Source organism: Agelaius phoeniceus, chromosome 11 (assembly GCF_051311805.1).
Source record: "Agelaius phoeniceus isolate bAgePho1 chromosome 11, bAgePho1.hap1, whole genome shotgun sequence".
NCBI lineage: Eukaryota > Metazoa > Chordata > Aves > Passeriformes > Icteridae > Agelaius > Agelaius phoeniceus.
Genome location: NC_135275.1, coordinates 15,069,889 through 15,089,860, shown reverse-complemented (window position 1 = coordinate 15,089,860; position 19,972 = coordinate 15,069,889). Strand labels below are relative to the sequence as shown.

The 19,972-nt window shown below is 39.4% G+C and overlaps 1 protein-coding gene across 6 annotated transcripts in view; it reads left to right on the top strand.

The window, feature by feature from the left end:
• The window catches only part of FHIT (fragile histidine triad diadenosine triphosphatase), a 521,930-nt gene that overhangs the window by 371,174 nt on the left and 130,784 nt on the right, over positions 1 to 19,972 (top strand). For all 6 annotated transcript variants that reach the window (XM_054640235.2, XM_077184623.1, XM_077184622.1 and 3 more), the window contains 2 exons: positions 16,260 to 16,405; positions 17,282 to 17,311. In XM_054640235.2, the coding sequence (XP_054496210.2) occupies positions 16,260 to 16,405; positions 17,282 to 17,311 (176 nt within the window). The remainder of the gene's footprint in view (positions 1 to 16,259; positions 16,406 to 17,281; positions 17,312 to 19,972) is intronic.

The window sequence follows — 19,972 nt, the reverse complement described above, 5'->3', positions numbered from 1 at the left end:
TTGGACACCTACCTGCATATTTACATTGCCTGGCATAGTGTTACAATTACTTTTTTTTGCGGATTCCATGGTGCATTTGTACAAGATGCAATAGATACCCTTGATTTTTCTTTTGAGTGAAGGGCTGTGTTCCAAGTGAGACCATCTCTGTTGCCCTCTATGGAAGCTTCAGCACTACTGATTTTCCTCTTTTTGGGATTCATCCATTCATCCTTTGTTTTTTAAAGAATTTCTAATGAATTTTTATCATGTGAGGATGAAATGCTACTCAACTTATTAACTTGTATATCTTACTTCCTTAGAGAAAAGTCACCAGTTTTTGTGGAAATTGAGAGTGGAAAAAAAATGAGGGGTTAAAAGGTTTAGCAACATCCAGTGCTGTACTGAATTATGTAAGGCAAAAATATTAAGTAATAATATTTTTCTTATTGCACATAGTCTGTTTGGGGATTATGTGCAGCAGGATGTATGGATCCCAGGCTCCTTTCTTTACTTTTTTGGGGGCTTTAAAGCATTCTAGTAGCTAAAACAGTTGTTACTTTGGAAAACTTTTTTGCTTTTCTATTTATTTTTTTCTTGCAGTATCTCAAGGGTTAGCATTACTGAACAGTAAAACTATTTTGTAAAGCTGAAGTCCCCAAACTGTTTCTGCTTTGTATGGTGTTGAGTGCACAACAAACAATATCAGCTTGCTGCTCCTGCTGTCAGTCAAGATCTCCTATAGCTGTTGCAGAAGATTTGTGCATCCCATGCCAGAGGAACTGGGTTTCAAATCTTGTTTGACAGCTCTGGAGGAGCCTGTGCTGTGCATGCAGCTATTTTTGTGGTGAAAGCTACATAATGTGGAATGTTAGATATTTCAGGTGGGTTTTTCTGTGGCCGGATTTGTGCTGTGAGCTCCCTGAGCACGGTCAGGATGCCCAAGGTGAGACACCCGAGGTGAGGGCTGTGTCCCACTGTGCTGCACCCTCCTGCCCTTGGATTCCTGTGTGCCAGCAGCACATCCAGCCCTGCCTGGGGCTCCCCTTGCTGTGCCCAGGCAGGGGAAGAGGTCCCAATGCTCTTCCACCCACACAGGTGTAATGGGAGAATGGGGCTGCAAATGTCCCGGCCGTTCAGCCCAGCCTCTTCTTCATCAGTGCTAAACCATGTTTCAGAAAAATATTTTGAAATCCTTCTCCTTGAAGAATCTGAATCAAGGTAAATAATTTTCCTGACATCTGCTTCCACAATGTTTTGCTTGCCATTATGTGCAGATCTATTCTATTGCATAGCACTTGCCAGCGTGGGAACATTTTGTGCTCTGATGTATTCAAAATTATGTTTAATGACTTTGGCCTTCACATATTAGGGCTTTTATTTCTGAAAAATGTTTATAGCATGCAAACAGAGGAAGCAGGTGTGAACATGCAGGCACATAAGCTAAATCTCCAAGAGAGAGTTTTAGTTGTTGGTAAATTTTGGAAGTTTTGTGATAGATCAGTGGCAGTCCCAGAAATGTCATTCTCCAAAACACAATTGTGTGCCTATGTGAGTTAAGGCAAGAAAAAAAATTTAAAATTGTATTTTAAGATGCTCATTACCCTAGGAATCACTCCTGCTTTGTTAAAACTGATTTCCTTTTGTCCTGTAGGTTGTCCTAGAGCACACCTGGGGAGATTGGAGATGTTTTGATATTGGAGTTCTGAACAAGGAAACATGCTATGGGTTTCAATGCACGTACACATCTATATATCTATAGCTTACACAAGTTTAAAGGAAATCAATCAGCAATTGACTATTGCAGAGCAGTGGTGATAGCATCTGGAAGTAGGGACAGTTTTCTAAGTCTGAGCAAGGCTTTTGAATGGTCCAATACTTTTTGAGGGCAAAATAACTCAAGGATGAAGCTTGAGTAACTGCAGAATTTCATTATTTTAGTATTTCTGTAAGTGCAGATGAAAATGCAGAGGATTCATTTGTCACCAAATGTTTCCAAATCCAAAATCTGTAAGACAGAGTTGCTCTCAAGGCATTGTCTAAGTGGCCCCCATGGCTTTGGCCTCTGTCTGCTCCTGTTGACCTTTAAAGCGTGCTGGAGGGCTCATCCCTTCCCTGGGCCTTAAGGAGGGAGGCATGGCTACCAAATGTAATTCCTGATGCTTCTTTCCTGCTCAGTCCTTGCTGGTTGGAAGGCCTGGGTGAAACTGCCCAAGGGCAAACACGCTGTTCTGAGCAAACAAAGAAAATGAAAGCGTGTAAAGCAAAACGAGTCCGACCATTCCTTCCCAGCAGCAGAGTTTGCTCTTAGCTTTATTCAAACATTGGTTCCCCATTCCTCCTCCCACTGGAAAACATTAAATTATTATAAGTGATACTGAGTGTTTCATGCATTTTGTAGTACCTCAGGTCATAGAGGTTGCCAGTAAGTGCAGTGTTTTACTTCCAAGCTTGGGCCTCTTGATGTCTTGGCTGCTGCCACTGGAGGTTTAGGTGTCACAATTGTGCTGCATGTGTGCTGTCAGCTCTGCCTGTGAGCACAGCTCCATCTCCCAGCCTCCCAATTGCTATTAAAGGAGACAGCAGCAACCTTGCAGCAGGCATCTCATTTCATCAAAGTAGCGGTAAACTATCTTCGAAAAATCCTTCTCTCACTTCAAAATCCTTTAGTTTTGGTGACAAATGTTGGGGTATATTTGCATACAAATCCTTTTCTTCCAGGAAAAGGCTGATTTTTTTGTTGCTGCTGGTGTTTTTTTAATGCTTTCTAAACATAGTTTGTCTGAAAGTTTTATGAGCCACTCCTCTTTTTTTTTCATACACAGCCTGATGTGCTGTCTGCTTCTGGAACAGAAGATACTGAAACAACATTAAATTGCTTGTTGGTTCCTCTTTTGAGGACAGCCTAAGCATGTTTTGCTATAGAACAATTTCCCTTGCCTCTTACAATTCTTTGGCTTCTCATCTCCATTCATAACTTTGCTTATCTTGCACATATAAATTAGCAGTACAAATACGATTGGATCTGGCATCATGGCTGCAAGGGGTTTTTAAAATTTTTCACTATTGGTTTAACTTTTTTTCAAGTTTGGTTTAAAAGGCTGGGGTTTTTATTCATTAACTTTCCATTCTAATCAACTGTCCTAAGATAGTGGCAGTCAAATGGAAATTTTATTTACTCTTTCTGATGGGAAATTTGGTTTAAGAGAGGTTAATTTTCTCCCACTGAAAATCTACCCTGTAGAAGCACTTTTATCTCTTGATGACTGGTTGCATGGCAAAAACATCTCAGCCTAACCTGTCGTATTCTTGGGCACCATTTTATCTCCTCTGCAATCGAATTTGTCTGTAGTGGAACCAACATTCTTTTTATCACCCAAGGTCTGATCTTCCAGCTTTCACCTTCAAAAGCACAGCCATCCTTAGGCAGACTGGTAGCTCAGAATGATTTATAACTGAGGAGAACTTTGAAGTTCCTATAAATAACCAAAAAAAAGCAGTGTTTTCTGCCTTTTTTAGTTATACTGCAGTTTGCTTGCTTATGCTTAGGCATCTCTTGTGTCTTCCATTCTCTATCAGTGACATGCAGCCAGTAATGACTGTGCCACCAGTTTCTGAGTGGCCTGATAAGAATCCTAAGATAGTAATGTAAAGCCCAGGGAAAAATGATTCTCAAGTGTTTTTCACACCAGTGGTAAGGATCAGCATGGGGCTGCATGTGAAATGCAGGCACCACATTCAAGGGGACTCAGTAGAGAACATGTTTAATTCCCAGAGCAGCGAGTCTGCACATCACTTTTGCCAGACTGAGCTCTCCAGCTGCACACAGCCATCACTGACATGTTGGGAGGTTGCTGAGTGATTCACATCCAGCAGCTTAGCAAGGGGAGGCTGGACAAATGGCACTGGAGATGCTTTCATTTGGAGGAATACCAAATGTTCCTGCTCTCTCAGCCCCTAGATATGGGATATCTACTTTGTGACCTTCAGAAAGAGAAAGAAATTCACATTTCTCAGCAAGATGGCTTTGATGGTGATCATAAACCCCCAAGATATGCTGTGTGCTTGTAATTTAAGGAAGAAACACAGAAATCTGGAAATTCATATGCAGATACCTAATTCAACATCAATTTTCTCCCTCACATCCAGGATGCAGTTAGAATACTGTCACCTTTGATGGTTTTTTGTTTCAATTGTTTGTTTGTTTTTGGCATATATTTACTTTCTCTTTTAACACTGATAGCATGTCAGATTTAAACCATTTTTTTCCCTTCCCTCCAGGGAACTGTCTACTGGAAATAAGTGCAGTGACATATTGTTGTTATCAGCTCATATTATGGTAACACAGAGAATTCCAAACCAAAGATCACAGCCCAAATCTTTGGGGATATGTAGACATGCTGTGGAACTCTAACAGCTACTCAGATCTTGCTCCAGTGAGACTTTCAGGACTGGGATTAATTTGGAGTGCACAGGGATCTTGCAGGTTGTCCCACTGTTTCCAGCAGTGGAAAGGGAAATATCTACTGCTGAGGATGAGGTAGGATGTAAGGGTTGAAGGGCCCTAAAACCAGATGCTTCCCTTAATGGACATCAGCCTAAAGTATCTGAAAACCTCACACTCTACAGCACTTACAGGGAGCTACATGCAGGTATTGAGGTTCATAAGGGTGTTTCCATCTGGAGCTTTGCAAAAAAGTGGAGAAGGGATTGGAAGGGAGGAGAGCAGATTTGAGTTTCTGCAGAGCAGAAACCACAGTCATAAACACAGAAGATTTCACCTCTGAAAACATCCTTTCACACCCCATGTATGGTTGATTTTTGTGTTGATCTCACAACTACAAGACATTCAGGGTCTCCCCTTGCTACTTGTGTGTTGGAACATTTGTTTTTCCCAGAAGTGACCCTGTGCTAGGCATGAACATCCTTGGCTGCTTTCTGTAGTGTCAACAGAGGAAGAAAACATCAGTGGCTTTTACAAGAAGCTGATGTCGTGCAGGAGTCCATTGTTAGACTTGCCTCCTCAGGAATGTGTGCATTCCTGTGCCTCTCCACAAAGCTGGCTGTGGCTGACAGCAGCACAGGAGGATCTGCACCCAGCTGCTTCCCTGGAGGTGATGGGCTCATGGAAGTGGCAGGAGTGGAAGTGCTCCTGTGGGCAGCAAGCCACACCAGCTCCTGCTGCACAGGCCCTGAAGGGATTTTGTGCTGCATGTGATGAGGTTTGGCCCTTGCAGAGGGCAGAGGAGAGGGGGGAGATGCCTTCCCCCCCATCTCCTCCATGAGCACCTGTTAAAGAGCTAAACATGCTGCTCTGGATTTGCAAATCATTATAATGACAGACTGTGACAATAAAAAGAGCCATGAAAATAGATCATGTAAAGAAGTCCTGGATTAAAAATCCCCTGGTACGTGGGGACATGATAAAACTCCACTAAGTCAATAATCTGTGCATTAAGAACTCCTCTGGTTATGTAAAGCAACTAAAACAGTCTGTTTTTCTCAGTGAGCCAGAGGAAGCAGTAGCTTGGGTATGTAATAGGATGATAAAGAGTGCTTGCTTTTCAGTAGCCCTTACAGTCTAACTTGATTTACAGATCAGATCTCTGCTGCTGACAGTAGAAAGACTGTAATGATGCCAATGACCGTGTCTAAGAGAGTCTCGGTTGTGTCTTTATTCCAAGTCCTCAGAAAGGAAATAATAAAAACAGATAATCACATTAAAGTAATGGTTTCAGATGACACTCACACAAAATAAGGTTATTCAGTTAAGCTGCTAGTTTGTCTTCTTCATTCCCGTGTTCTTGAATATTGCAGGAGTTCTGCATGAGAGTATGAATTTATGGACCGTGCATGGCGGAGCGATTCAGCAGAGCTGGGAACAATGTGCATTAATGACAATAATAGCATTAGAACAGCATCTACAGAGGCAATCATGACACAGGGCCCTGTTGTCCTTATCCAAGAGAGCTTATTATGCAAGTGAAAAACAGGAAGGAGACCTACTTTCTGATTCCCCCCTCCTTTATAGCTTTCATTGTCTCGGGTGCTTTGTAAGCTATGTTTTAGCATCTCTGCTTGACTTTTATTTTGTATTAAAAGGAGTGCTTTGTACGGATAGTTTCATGTTGAAGATGTACTCCACATCTGTTTTACATTTTCTCAGCCCTTAAGTATGACTTTCTCAAAACTGACTCCCCTGGCAGGTGAAGAAAAATGCACCTTTGGGAGCATTTTGTCCTGACACACACCCTCTCTTTGAACTTTCTCATCGACACCAAGCTTTTTGTGTTAAAGCAGGTATGAAATAAGTTGTCAAAATTAAGCAGCTAAAGAATAGTGGCTTAAAATAATTTCTTTTCATGTTGAGCTGCCTCTTAGTCTCTGCTTAAATGCTACACAGGGTCTTTGATATTTCCACCCCACCTTTCTCTCTACTGCAGCTGAGTGAGGGCTGATTCCCTGCTTAGCTGCGCTCGTGGTTTTAATCCCCAGAGACATAAACTACAGAAGAGACTATTGCTCTATCCCTTTTCCTTCTGAAGTACCTGTGTCAGCCTCTACTTGCCTTTCCCTTGTTTACCCTTTCAGTGTCCTTGTCATCCAGCTATTAATGTTTGCAAGGTCTCCTGACACACACAGGGGTGTGTGTGTGTGTGCACCTGGGCCTCTCTGGTGAATGCTACAGAACTCCTTTGGGTGTTAACAGGGCTGCTCCCAGTAGTCCTGCTAAACAGCAAGGGAATTTACATTTACAAAGCCAGTAATCAACTCTCTTACTTGGAAAGTCATTTCTCTACTACATCTACTTCAACAGTGGCCAATGCAGTAGAGATCCACATCCATTATCATGGACTTTGCAATTTTAAGATTCAAAGGAACTGATGAAAATACACTGGGACATTTATCACATCAAAGATGTGATATTGCAGGGCAGAGATATTATAGTTTGTCTCTCTGTCATGCATATGTTATGAATGGCTCTGTCACAAGGGAGACAGAAGATTGTCATTTTTTGGACTGTTCCTAAAGATGCTGATGCTTTAACAGAGGGCTAAGCCATACCTGCAAGGGGTGCAGTAATTTAGGCTCCTCCTACTCTCATGGAATAGTTCCCTGGAACAGCATAGCCTACCTTGTTGCTTTAGATGCAATTTCATCTCATGCAAAATATGCCATGAGCACTTCCAGTTCAAGGCAAACACAGCTCTCCATTGACTTTAATTGGAGCAGTTTTCTGAATGCCCCAACAGAATCAGGTGGAAAACCAATCCTAGAAATTAATGGGAATCAGGTGGTTTAGTCTATTTAAAAACTTTGAAAATCCCAGCATACATTACAATATTCTTTGAGGAATACTTAGTGTAAGATAGCCTGAATTATCCAAATTCAGTTTTCCAAAACTCCCTGTTATTCATGTTTCTCATTATCTATAAATTACATTCAAAATTACCTTAATTACCTGAAACCTTGGTTATCCAGACATATTTGTTGTCCCCTGTGATGCTCTGGTAATTGATCTTGTACTGCATTGCTCCAGCTGATGCTTCAGTGGTTACAGAATGAAGGCACTGTTGGTCTGCCACGTGCTACTACAGGTTTGTCTTTCTCTGTGCTGCTCAGCATAAAGTTGGTGCAGAGCTACAAAGAGTACATGGAAATCTCTTAATCATTGCATTGATAGGTATTTGGAGAAAGCAGAGCTGTTATCAACTTCTCCAGGTCTAACAGGACCTTCCTTGACTTAACTCTGGAGCAAATAGAAGAGGATGAAATGAAACTTCCTAAGCAGCAAAGTACTTCAACACTGCCAATAAAGATCTGCCTTTTCACAGTTCCAGATCCACTGGTTTACTCTGGTCAAACCAATTTGCCCTCAAAATTAGGTGAGAGAAATCCCAGGGTGATTCACCAATTATTAATCTGATTAATTTACTACTGTCACCCACCATAGATGCCCAAACCAGAAAAAATATTGTACTTTGAAGTTCCATAGACAAAAATGTCACTAAAGCTTATGGTTTGTACAGAACCTTAATTCCCACATATGTGGTATCTTTCTACCATGTAAAATCTTGTTTCCAGGAAAGCTTATTGTCTGGTGTATGGCATCCAATAAATTTCAAGAAAGTAAATTTGTCATAACTAATATTTAGTCATTAGTTATTCCCTCATTATAGCTCCTGAATCATGACCTAGAATATAGCTTCATAATGATCACATTAGTTTTTGAATATGATGGTGCTGCAGCCTTAATTAAGACCAAACGCTGAAGCATTTTCTCACAATATTCTCAGGTGGAGGGGTTGGATCACAAACTCCCTTTCTCTGTTTGAAATGAGGCATTGCAATGGCATGCTAAAATGTTGTAATTCCAGCAGGGTTATTTTGGTAAATTGAATTTTTCTGGTGGTGCAGGTCATTTGGACAAGACTTGTAGCTGCTGAGTAGCTTTGCATGAATAAATCAGTTACTATGACAAATGCCATCGCTCCAATATTTAAGCCAAAGCCCTGGTTTTTGACTGTTGCACCCCAAATGTTGTTTGGTCTCTGCTGTCAGCTTTGGGTGTGGCTGTTTGTTTCAGTGGTCCTGTACATTTATAGTTGCTATAGGGGCATTGATAGCTTCATGTAATTGTGACCAGTTTTGTCATCCATTTAGAAAAGATATGTATCAACTGGAGCAATAAAGATGTAGTCCTTAGCTGGAATGGGTTGCTGTACAGCAGGATTTCTTTACAGGATCCCAGAGCATCACAGCAGTTAGAGATGACATCCTTCTATATTGGAATTTCTGCATTTCTCTGTTGGTCCCTGGTTATTTATTGCTTTTGGGCCCTCCAAGATCAGAAGCTTGTTGTGACTCTAAGAATGTGGTCATGATTCCTGTTACAAATGTAAGTTTAGATCTTGAGTAAATTTCCACCAAATGGGACTTGGATCAGAGGTGGTTTCTGAGCCACAAACTCCCACAGCTGCTCTCACTGTGGTTCCACTTAGGTACCTGCTCCTGCCCGAGGCTGTCCCTGAGGCCAGGAGCCAGCAGAAAAGGACAAATCCTGCAGTAAAATACCACTTGCCATGAGGAACTGAGCTTTAGGTTGACCTACTTGACATACCCTAAAGGCATTTAAAGGGAATATCAAATATATGAAAGACTTGTTTAAATGAAAAGTGAGCAGTTCTGAATCTCACATTTCCCCACTGTGGCCCTGTGTCTTGTGGAGTCACTGTACTTTGTGTAGCAGGACTTTGTACTTTGCTGTTCTATCAGGCAAGATTCAGACAATAAGCCATACCTATATTTAAATTAATAAGCCATATCTATATTTAAATTTGATGTATTGACTTTTAAAAGTAAAGTTTATTGTTCTTTTCTTGGAACTATTGCATGTTTCACTGCCATGAAAAGTTATTTTAAGTCCTTTCAGTGGGGTGAGAAGATCAAGTAGAATAAAAACCCCTCTGTATAAAAGCTGCAATGTGGTCTTCAAAGAGTGTACTTCTCATAGTGTGGAGAGATCCATGTCAAAGATTTGCAGTGATTGCTCTTTGTTCTAGTGGAACCACTAGTTCTCTGATATATTGCATAAATCTGATCTTCTGCATTAGTGTAAACATGTACTGAGCTGCCTTATCAAGATCAAATTATTTAGATAATTTGTCTTATCTTTATGGCTTTTTTTTATTAATGCTAATATGTGGCAGAGCAATATATTAAAAAAAGTTGTATGTGGGTTTAATAGTCTGAAGCAATTTTAAAGTTTTTATTGTAACTTTATTGCATTTGCATTGGTTCTTAATCATCTTTATTGTTCAGAGTTTTTTCCCAAACTAGCAAACTCTGTGATGTACTACTATTTCCCATATTGTACCAAGGCACTCCTCTAACATATATTTAAATACAGTTCTGCATGTAAAATCCATTAAAGAGTTCTCCTTCATGTTTTCCTATTATGAGATATTTACTCTTAATCCAAACAGCTCTACAGGTTTCCTCCCTAAAGTCAGTCCCTCCATCTTACTGAATAAGGCTTGTTCTGGGCTGGGGGAATGTCAGGTTTTGCATTGCTAGAGGTTTATGGATGTCCTGATTCTGTGGCTTTACTGGGAACTGAATGGGTGCCTTGACATATTGTTGTAATGAAGAAAATATGCATTTGATTAATTTTTAAAGGCTGTTTTGATGCCCTCTGTGTGTATGTGTGTGCTACTTCAGTGTTCTCTTCCTTCTTAACTCCTCCTACAGCAGCATCTGTGAAACCATTATTGTTTTCCTCACACAGAGAAATTGCTCCCATAGCCTTCAAAATTTGAAGAATCGTTCAAGGGCAGAAAAAAGATAAATGACTGGCAGTTGTTTTTCAGTTATAATAATTTTATTAGTCATGCATTCTCCTGTGTTTTTTCAGAGCTCTGGGACTTCTTTCTCTGAGCAATTAGAGCTTTTGAACAAAGAAAACTTCTGCTTAGATGCAATGATGAATTTAATACCCCTGCCCACACTCCTCAGCTGAATCTGGGGACATTGTGGTGAGTTTTAATACCTGAAGCTTTGTCTGTGTGATTCTCTCTGCTTGGGGGCTCTTGATGCAAATTCATGTAAAACATTGTAAGAAAAGAACCATCCCTCCCTCTGCCCCCTACGGCGCATTATTTCTGCATTCCCATCAGCCTAGGGGTGTGCAGAAGGGTTCTCTCATACAGATGCATGAAATAGTTGGAAATAATCATTTATTACAGTTTTCTAGTAATAATTTCTGCAGCTGGCTCTTCCAGGCCCTGGGCTCCCAGCACCCCCCAAGGCAGAGCCCTCCCTGCTCTCTCAGGGCTGGGCTGGCCCCTGAGCAGCTCCCAAGGGACATCGCCCATGTCCATCAAGTTCTTCCTGCTGGAACCAAGAGATGGTGGCAACACCTAATCTGCATTAATCCTACAGTGAGCAGAGCCCCCATTTCCAAGGCAGGAGGAAATCCCTGCTGGGGGCTGCTCTGTGAGTGACTGGGCTGTTTCCAGCCTGCAGGGAGAGCAGAGGCTGCTGTGCTTTTTAAGTTACTTACCTAAGTTTATGAAATGCATGCAGGAATATTAGGTCTCTATAGCTTGGGACAGTTTTTTGTAATGAAAACCAATTAGTCAAAACCAAAATATTAATGAAAAAGTAATTTTTGAGGTGTTTCCCAAAATTAAATCATTAAGGAAAATTTTGAGTATTAACTAATGCACTTTTTAGGTAAAAAAACTAGAATGCTAAAAATAGAAATTTTAAACTGTTAAAACTTTTGGAGATTTTGTTTTAAACTTTCAGAGATTTTATTTTGGAGATTTTGACTTTTTGTCATTAAAATATGTCTTTGGTTGCTTTTGTGAGGCGCTTTCATTGCTGTTGTTTGCTGTTTGGTGATGTGGTTGGCTGTTGTTCTGATTTGCTGTTGTTTTCTTAGATGTTGACTCTTGCACTCCCTCTTGTGAGAGGGAAGACTGTTTAATGAAACAGGAAATGTTTCTATTCTAATGTGACCTATGAATTCCTGACTGTGTGGAAATAAATAATTTTCCTAAGTTAAAAAATTTCATAACAAATGGTATAGAAAGCTAACAACATTGGTGAAACCCAGGAGCTTCATAAAGTAGCAATTACCCTTTCACTTTTAGATATTTTGCCTTTTTTCCCTTGTATTTTGTTCTTTTAAAGCCTAACATATTAAGAAAACCTGTCAATTTTAATGTTTTTAAGTGGTTCCTCAAAAAGACAAAGAGAAAAAAAAGAACTTTATTCCTATTGTTAGAGTGTCAGTATCTGGAGAGCCTTTAATTTTTTCCTTTTTAAAGCTTTGAATTGTTCTGTTTGAAGTTCAAATTCAGGAATAAAACAAGAGTCAAAACTGAAAGTATGTTTCTATATAGCAAATTAATGGACTTAACCAGGAAAAAGCTGTGTTCGGCTCTAAAGCTTGTCACATAAAAGGAATTTTAACCTCTTTGGGATTTCTTTTTTTTGATTTTCTTTCTTTTTTGACCCCCCCCCCAAAGGCCATTTTTCCAACATTTCAGAACTACAGAACGTGTGTACCTTGATAGTTATGTGTGAAAATTTATAATAGGCACTTTGTGGGGTTGAGTGGAGTCCCATTGAAGTGAACAGAGAGCTTGGCCTAGGCCTTAAATACACAATTACAATAATTTAAGCTTCTAAGTCAAAATCCATATAAAGCAAATAAAAATTACTGCTGAGCCTTTGAATTTCAGCCTTCACTCTGTGTGTATTAGTGGAAGGAAAATTACATTTGAAGTGGTCACCATGCAGATGTTGGCCAGGAGTTCTGATTTTCTTGTAGAATCTGATTTTTCTCTCTCTGATCAGCTCAAAGCCAGCGTGCAGTTAGCACGTGCTCACTTTTCAGTCATGCCCCAAAATCCCCAGGGTGAGCACATCCTTCAATCCACAAATCCAAGGGGGATTTTTCCAACACAGATTGATTTGTGTATGCATATTTAGGTGTTAGGGAGAGAAGTAAAGCTGTTGAGAGACTTCTGCAAGATTTAGAGAGAGAAATGTGTTGTTACAGATTATAATAAGGTGTAAAGGTTTTTCACTCCCTAAAATGGAGAAGCTGACATATTAAATTGCATGTGCTCTAGTGATGTGGACTGACTCAGAGAACTTGAAGGAAATAACAGCTGTGCACATCAAAGCTTAAAAATAGAAACTTCATCAGTCTGTAGCAGTTCAGAATGGATGAAGAAATCAAAAACTTATTAATTACAGTGCTTAGAGAAAGGAAAGCTAAAGTTCAAACTTTCTGAAGGCTGAATGCTGCCAGCAGTGCTGCACATGTCTGTGCTGGGTGGCAGCACCTTGTCCTGCTGAGCCACTGTTAAAGGGCACACACAGGCACCTGTGGCCATTTCAGATAGCCCAAGAGGACTCAGGGGTCCCACCTGAGTTATGATGTTATGATGTAGGGCATATGGGAGACTCCAGCCCTTCTGGAGTGGCAGCTGGATGCCCTGAGGCATCTCAGATGGCAGTGGATGCTTCAGTCTAAGGAGTAATTGCACATAAACATAAGCACAGACTCACTTTCTCTCACATTTTAATACATAGTCACCTGAAGTGGTTTCATAGCAGGGTTTACAGTGGGTTATTGTAGAAAGTAATGAACAGTTTATCTAATTTTAAACTTAGTAAGAACTCTGAGGTGAATGGAACAGGTGTAGAGCTTAAAACCAAACCAGGTATAAAATTAAAAACTATCCTAGCATCAAAAACTTTAGTTAAAAACTATGATTTAAAGTTGCAGTGGATGGTTGTTTTCCTAATGACCTCCAATTCATGAATTCATTCTAACATTTTCCTTTTAATATATTCATAGCTAAATATAACTTGAATGTTGTCCTAATTACATTCTCATGTTAATGTAGCTCTGATTCAGAATTTCTATCATTATTCTTTGTAGAATTGTTTTGAAATGATGGAAAGTTCAGAGAAGATGCTCCATTCTATGATTGTGCCTTTGAATTATTTATCAAATTCAAAGACAGAAATATAGCTAAAATCTAGTTTGAGTTGTAAATGAGTTTTGGTAATGTAAGGAGGAAGTGCAAGTCCTTTTTGCAGAATGCCATGGGTGCAGCATTAGGTACTGCAGGAGCACTGGGGGCCCAACATGAGCAGAGATGTTCTTGGTTAATAAGAAACCTCCACTGCACCAGCTGGCAAGTGCTGTCTAAGCACATAAGACAGATAAGACAGATGATGTATGGAAGAGGACAGACAAAGAGAGATACAGAGAACTTGCAAAATGGCAGTGCAGGTTAGTGATAAAATTAAGAGAAAACCTGTCCTGTCTTGGCCAGAACCAGCCATCGCTCCCTCTGCGATGTGCCATGGAAACAAAAGCTCTCCCAAGAACTGTTTGCCTCATGTTTTCCACAACCCATTGCAGTGGCAAACAGTACAGTGCTAACATCAGATTGTAGGAACCAGCATTAATGCAAAAATTGTGGCTGTGGCCCTGAGCTAGGTAGAGAACAAACAAGTGCTGGTGAGGCGTGCGCGAGTCTGAGAGGGTGAGACGCTGCTGGGGAAAACTCGAAAGGAGAAAAGGAAACTTCTCATAATGTAAGCAGCAGTTTTGCTAGAGGTAAGTGAGGGGAAATTCTTCATTTATAAATGGTTCATTGAGCCATGATAATAAAGCAGTGCTGCAGAAGAAGGATAATTATCTACTTAAGTATCAGATGCCCTAAGGGTACAAGCTTCCCTTCTCTCCTTTGGAAAAATGAATTCAGATTAAACAAATGTCCTTTTTCCTGTTTTAGTGTTGACATGGATTTCCTTCTTATGAGTAAAATTAATTAGTTTTTCCATTCCTATATTCCTGGTATGGAAATCAGGTCTGCCAATCAACTTTGCAGCTCTTCCTTCAGGCCCCAAGTTTAGCCAATAGCATCGTTTATGGATGTGCTCTGTACAATGCACTGGGAAGGCACAACTGAATTACAAGGGGTTTACTATGCCTGGTAATTTACCAAGGGAAACAGCATTGCAGAACTAAAACCCCACAAAATGAGGAGTTTTGTCTCCATCCACGATTGTTTTGTTTCCAAATGCCTGCTTTCTAAATATACTTTTTTCCTTTCTTAAATGTTAATAACATAAGCTGTAACAAGCGAAAAGGACAATAGGAGTGGCATAGCTGATTCTGTACAAAAAACCCCTGAGAGACAGATTTTCAAAGCAGATTAGCACCCACAGCTGGGAACAGTCTTCTCTTGTTCTCTTGGGAGCTGCTACAGGTAGAGCTTGCTCAATTGTGCTCCCACTATAGCAAATATCCATTACAGACTTGTCTGTTCTCATCTGGATTTAGAAAAATAATCAAAACCTGCCACTAAATCTTTACTTTGAGAAAATGTCTGGTTTTCTGTCCTATCAGAATGATAAGTGTGATTTTTATAATATAACCTTGGTGTACGTAAACATGTTGCCTCTGTGCTTATGGAAATAATTGATCTTTAATGTGTATTAATCTTATTTCAAATGTCTCACATGGTTCTTGACAATCAGGTTGATGTAACCTTTTTGTGAACCTGTTAACTGCAGAGCAGCTCCTAGTTACCTTTCCTAGATTAGAGAGAATATTCCTGAACACCTGCAGGCTTCAAGATGCAGTAAAAATAAAGATGACTGTAATACAATGGCATGGAACTTAATTTTCTTCAAATAGTCTTTTGAATACTTATTTTAATACTGGAAAAAATAATTTTCATAGCCTTTGGTCATGAAAGTTCAAGTGGTGTTAAAGGTTACTTTAAGGTCTTCATTCTGCAAATTCTGTTCTGTAAGTCAGCAAAGAATTCTGTCTGCAGGGAATTGAAATGAGAATCAAGTACTTGCTTGTTGGATCTACACAACTGAGGCTCTGCTAAGAATTCTGGACCATATTAGTAATGTTGCATAATTGACTTTCAAGTGAGGAATCATAGCAATTATTAATTACTGTGAACACAGCAGATCAGATGACTGTAAGCAGCATCTGTGTACTTCCATTATTTACTTTATAACTTCATTTCACTGACTGTCAAATCACAGTCACCAAGGTAGAATTAAATCAAAGTATATTTACAGGATTGTGAACACGGTGCTTAAAAGGAAATAGTCTTAATTATCTTAATGCATTTTTAAAAATACACGTTATAGTTACAACAGGTGAGCATTCCTCGTGAATTGTAAATAATGTGTAGAAATAAGTGACCTGCTATGATCAGCATAGTGCCAGCTTGTCATATTTAGGTGCCTAAAATTAGAGGGGTCAGATCAAGATTTTCAAAAAAATATATCACATATGGGGAAAAGCATTGTAAACTCCTGTCTCAGACAACACATCCAAAACCCTCTTAAATTGCTTTGGCTTTCCTCCATTTTTAATCACAAAAGAAAATGTCTCTGACTTTCACAGGAGATAAATACCAGCATTTCTCCATTGTGATGGTAAATTTGAGTCTGTGAAAAATTTGCTTTCCCTTAAAGGTCTCAGTACAGCACAAGAGCCTTGGTAATTTTTGTCCATATCTGAGGGAATATTCGTCCATATTTGAGGAAAAGAATTCTGAACACAGCATCGTATAATTCCCTGTAATTAGCCCTGTGTTTCTTGCTGTGTCACCAGAGAGGAGGAGCTCAGACAATTCAAGGTTGATCAGAACCAGGTTCCAGGCTGGGGATTGAGAGCACTCAGATTTGTGTTTGAGCCTTGACACTGCCACCCTCAGACGTCCTTGTTTGTCCCCTGCGGCCGGTGGAGCGTTTCCGTGACCTGCGTCCCGAGGAAGTGGCTGATTTGTTCCGTACGGCACAAAGGGTCGGCAACGTGGTGGAGAAACATTTCTGTGGCACTTCTCTCACCTTTTCCATCCAGGTTGGTAAACCAGTCAGCTGAGAAAGGTTTAATGGTTTGTTTTATCAAGCTTTCAGCCTTTTCCCCCAGCCCAATCACAAAAGGAACTTCAAGGAGCAATAAATGCAAAATAACAGCAATAACAGACAAGAAGCCAAATAACTGCATTGCAGTATTCCAGATTTGCCATTGAGAAATCTAAAGAGGAAACCAGTGGGAAAGTGTGGTTAATTACTGACTGCAAAGCCTTGGAGAAAGCCAGCAAACACTCTCAAATGCTGTGCTTGTTTGTGAGTATTTCAGGAAATATTCTTCCTTCAAAGAAGTGTTGGCAGGGTTGACCTCTGGAGAAGGCAGCCACAGCCCCTGTTGCACACACAACCCACTGTACATACTTGAGATAGGTGATCCCTCCTCACAGATATTTATATGCAGGCAGGGATCTGTAGCCATGTAAATACATTATAAATTCTGACCTTTCAGTTGTTTGTGCTGGGTGTTTTTATACCAAAAATGAACTCTGTTTAAAGCAAACCAGGACACTAAGCCCATTCATTAGAATCAGAATTTAAGCAAGCACAGTTTGATTAAATTCTTATTCCATGTGTGGATTTATGTTCACAAGGATCAGAAATCTATTGCTAGCTATTGAAAAATATAATCTGAAAAAATGAAAAATAGAAACTTGTTTTTGTGATGTGAGATAGTTTCCCTCTTTGCTGGGGTGTGATATGGAAAGGAGCTTTGTCCAAAAACTTAGTGTTGAATAGTCCTGTGGAAAAATATGCTAATTTAAGAGACAGTGTAATTGATGTAAATGACTGTTGAGTAAGATTTCTGAATTCCTTGTGATCCTTGTTAGATCCTCTAACCTGAGACTTTTCCTTTTGCTTACAGGATGGCCCTGAAGCTGGACAAACAGTGAAGGTGAGTGCTCATTATGCAGAATACAAATTAAGACACAATTATAGGAACTAATAAAAGATCAAAGCTCGTCATCTGCAGTGCATTGCTGTAGTGTGACTTTATCCTTGAGATCAAAAAATCCCAAGTGTACAATAGCAGTAAATACTTTTTATTGAAATTGCACAAGCTAATGTTTACACGTTTTCTTCCTGGACAAAAATTTTCAATCAAGAAAATATCTTTTCTAAGCTGCTGGGTGTATTTATGCAAGGAAAGCCTCATGAAAAAGGCATCCGGTTCTGTTTTTTGTTTGTTTTATGGAGAAAATATTGCCCTTCCATTCAGGATCTCTTTGTTTTTCTGTTTATTGCCTAATGAGTTGTAGCTAATTGTAGGAACAGTTAAACTGAACCACATTATGAAAATATACCTTTTGTCTATTCTATGCTTTCTCTCAGTGTATTCATATCACATTCTTGTTACTGAAGTTTAAATGTAATGGGCCCAGTGAAGCAAAAAACCAGATTTTAAGTGTACTTCCAAAAAAAAAAAGGTGGGAGGGTGGAAGGGAAGAGAAGGATTTATGATTATATTCTCCACTTGAGTAATAACACAGATAACATCCAAGATGTCTCTCCAGCCATGTTTCACTGCCTCATAATGCAAATGCAATTGCATGTGTAGTTAGATGATATGCCTCAACGTTAGATAAAGACTATTTTTACATTTGGAATCAGAGGAAAGTCAAATATAGCTATGGGTTAGCACTTTGTAAAATCAAATAAGATGTCTCAGAGAACCTGTTTGAGTTGATTAAGATAACTGTAACAACCAAATGATGGTGGATAGGAACATTTTACTTTTTTTTCAATTTGCTGAATTGACCTTATTTTTCCTTCTGCCTTTTGCTGCCTGCTTTGAATATTTAACAGAGAGGTAATAGGGAGAGAGAAGAAGAAATTAGAATATCACCAAGCTTGGGATGTGATGAAGGAATATAACATGATTTATTTCTGTACTGTGACAAAACAGATTCCTTGACTCATGACTTGGAGTGCATTGGGTGGGTTTCACTGGCAGTGTCGGTTGATAGGGGAAATAATAAGTTAAAATACTTTTGAAGTAAATTTTGTTATTATCACCAGTATGATTTATGATGAAAAACTGAGCATTTATTTTAATAATTTGGACAAGTGTTTTTCTCTCTATTAAGAAAAGGTATGTAGGAATGGTTATATGTGAGAAGAATTATTTATATGAGTGAGCAGAGATGTAAAAAGATGTGAACAGTACCAAATGCTTATGTAGGCCTTAAAAAGGCAGGAAGTTCTGGTTTGCTTTGGGTTTGTACTGGAAACAAAGAGCATTAAGTGTTCATTACAAAATGGCAGCCACCCTTCATGCCTCCTTCTCACACTTTTAATAAACACTGAGATGAAAATGACCCGTGCTTACACTGTGAACCCCTAGACTTTGCAATTATGAGTGTGTATTCATAAATCAGAGGTTATCAGTTTAAATTTCTCTACTTTTCTGCATCATTGGGCAACACTGTAATTTATCATCATCGCTTTGGGATGTTTATCATCCAAAAATGCCAACAACTATTTTCTTCAGAGAATTTAGAGCTTTCAAAACTTCAATCAGGAAAGAAATTACTGTGATCAAGATCTTCTTTTAAGTGAACAATAGCATGGATACATAAATAGCTGGTTTCATTTAAACTTTTCTGAATCACAAGGCTTGAAACAACACCTATGTGACCTACAAATAATTTACGAACCTTGAATTCAATGTGTCGTGCTTCTGGATGTGGATTTATTTGGGGTTTTCTTTTCATGTATGAGAATCCACAATAATCCAGTCTCCTCTGAGAGAGCTTTTAATTAAAATTTCTGGAACAGACCAAACATTAGAAAAACATTCTAAAAGTAAAAATAGCAAAACATCACAAATATCCAAGGGAGTTTGTGGAGACTGTTTAAGTAGGGTAGGCAAGCGTATCTCAGGAGCTAATTAGGTGTAGCTGATTTTGCTTTGAATGGGGTTACATACCAGATGGTTTCAAGAGTCTTTTCCAGTTGTATTTTTTTGTAATTCTGTATACCTGTGTAAATATATAAATAAATACTGTATTTGTTATGGAGGAACAGAAATACAGGAAGCAGAGGAGTATTGACTTTTCAATTGCTCATTACAAAATTTTGCTACAAAATGGGAAGAGCTATCAGCCTAGCTGAAGACAAAAACTGAGACTGAAAAAGATTAAGGAATTCTCCTTCTTTGTCCACAAGAAGAAATGGTAATCCATGTACAAGAAAAATCTTGAACCTGAATGTGCGTCTCAGGTGTGTCTTAGCAATGGAGATGCTGAAAATTATATGTGCAATGTATGCAGCAGGTTGGAAGGAGAAGACCCTTTCCATGTGATTTTGGCTAGAAATCAGTGATAAGATTGTCTGCCAGGGTTACATGTCCCTTTTGGTGGTGTGAAAGCTGCTGCTCTGTGCATTTTGTGTTAAAGCCTTTCTAGTTCCCTAATGGGAAGTTGTTCATGATCTAACTGCAGTTTCTTTATTGCTGTACTCTGTTCCTCCTTGGCATCTAAGGTAGCAGAGCCTGCAGTCAATGTTCTAGGGCAGCTGATGGCCCTTGCAAATTCCCTTTTACTGTGTGTTTTCA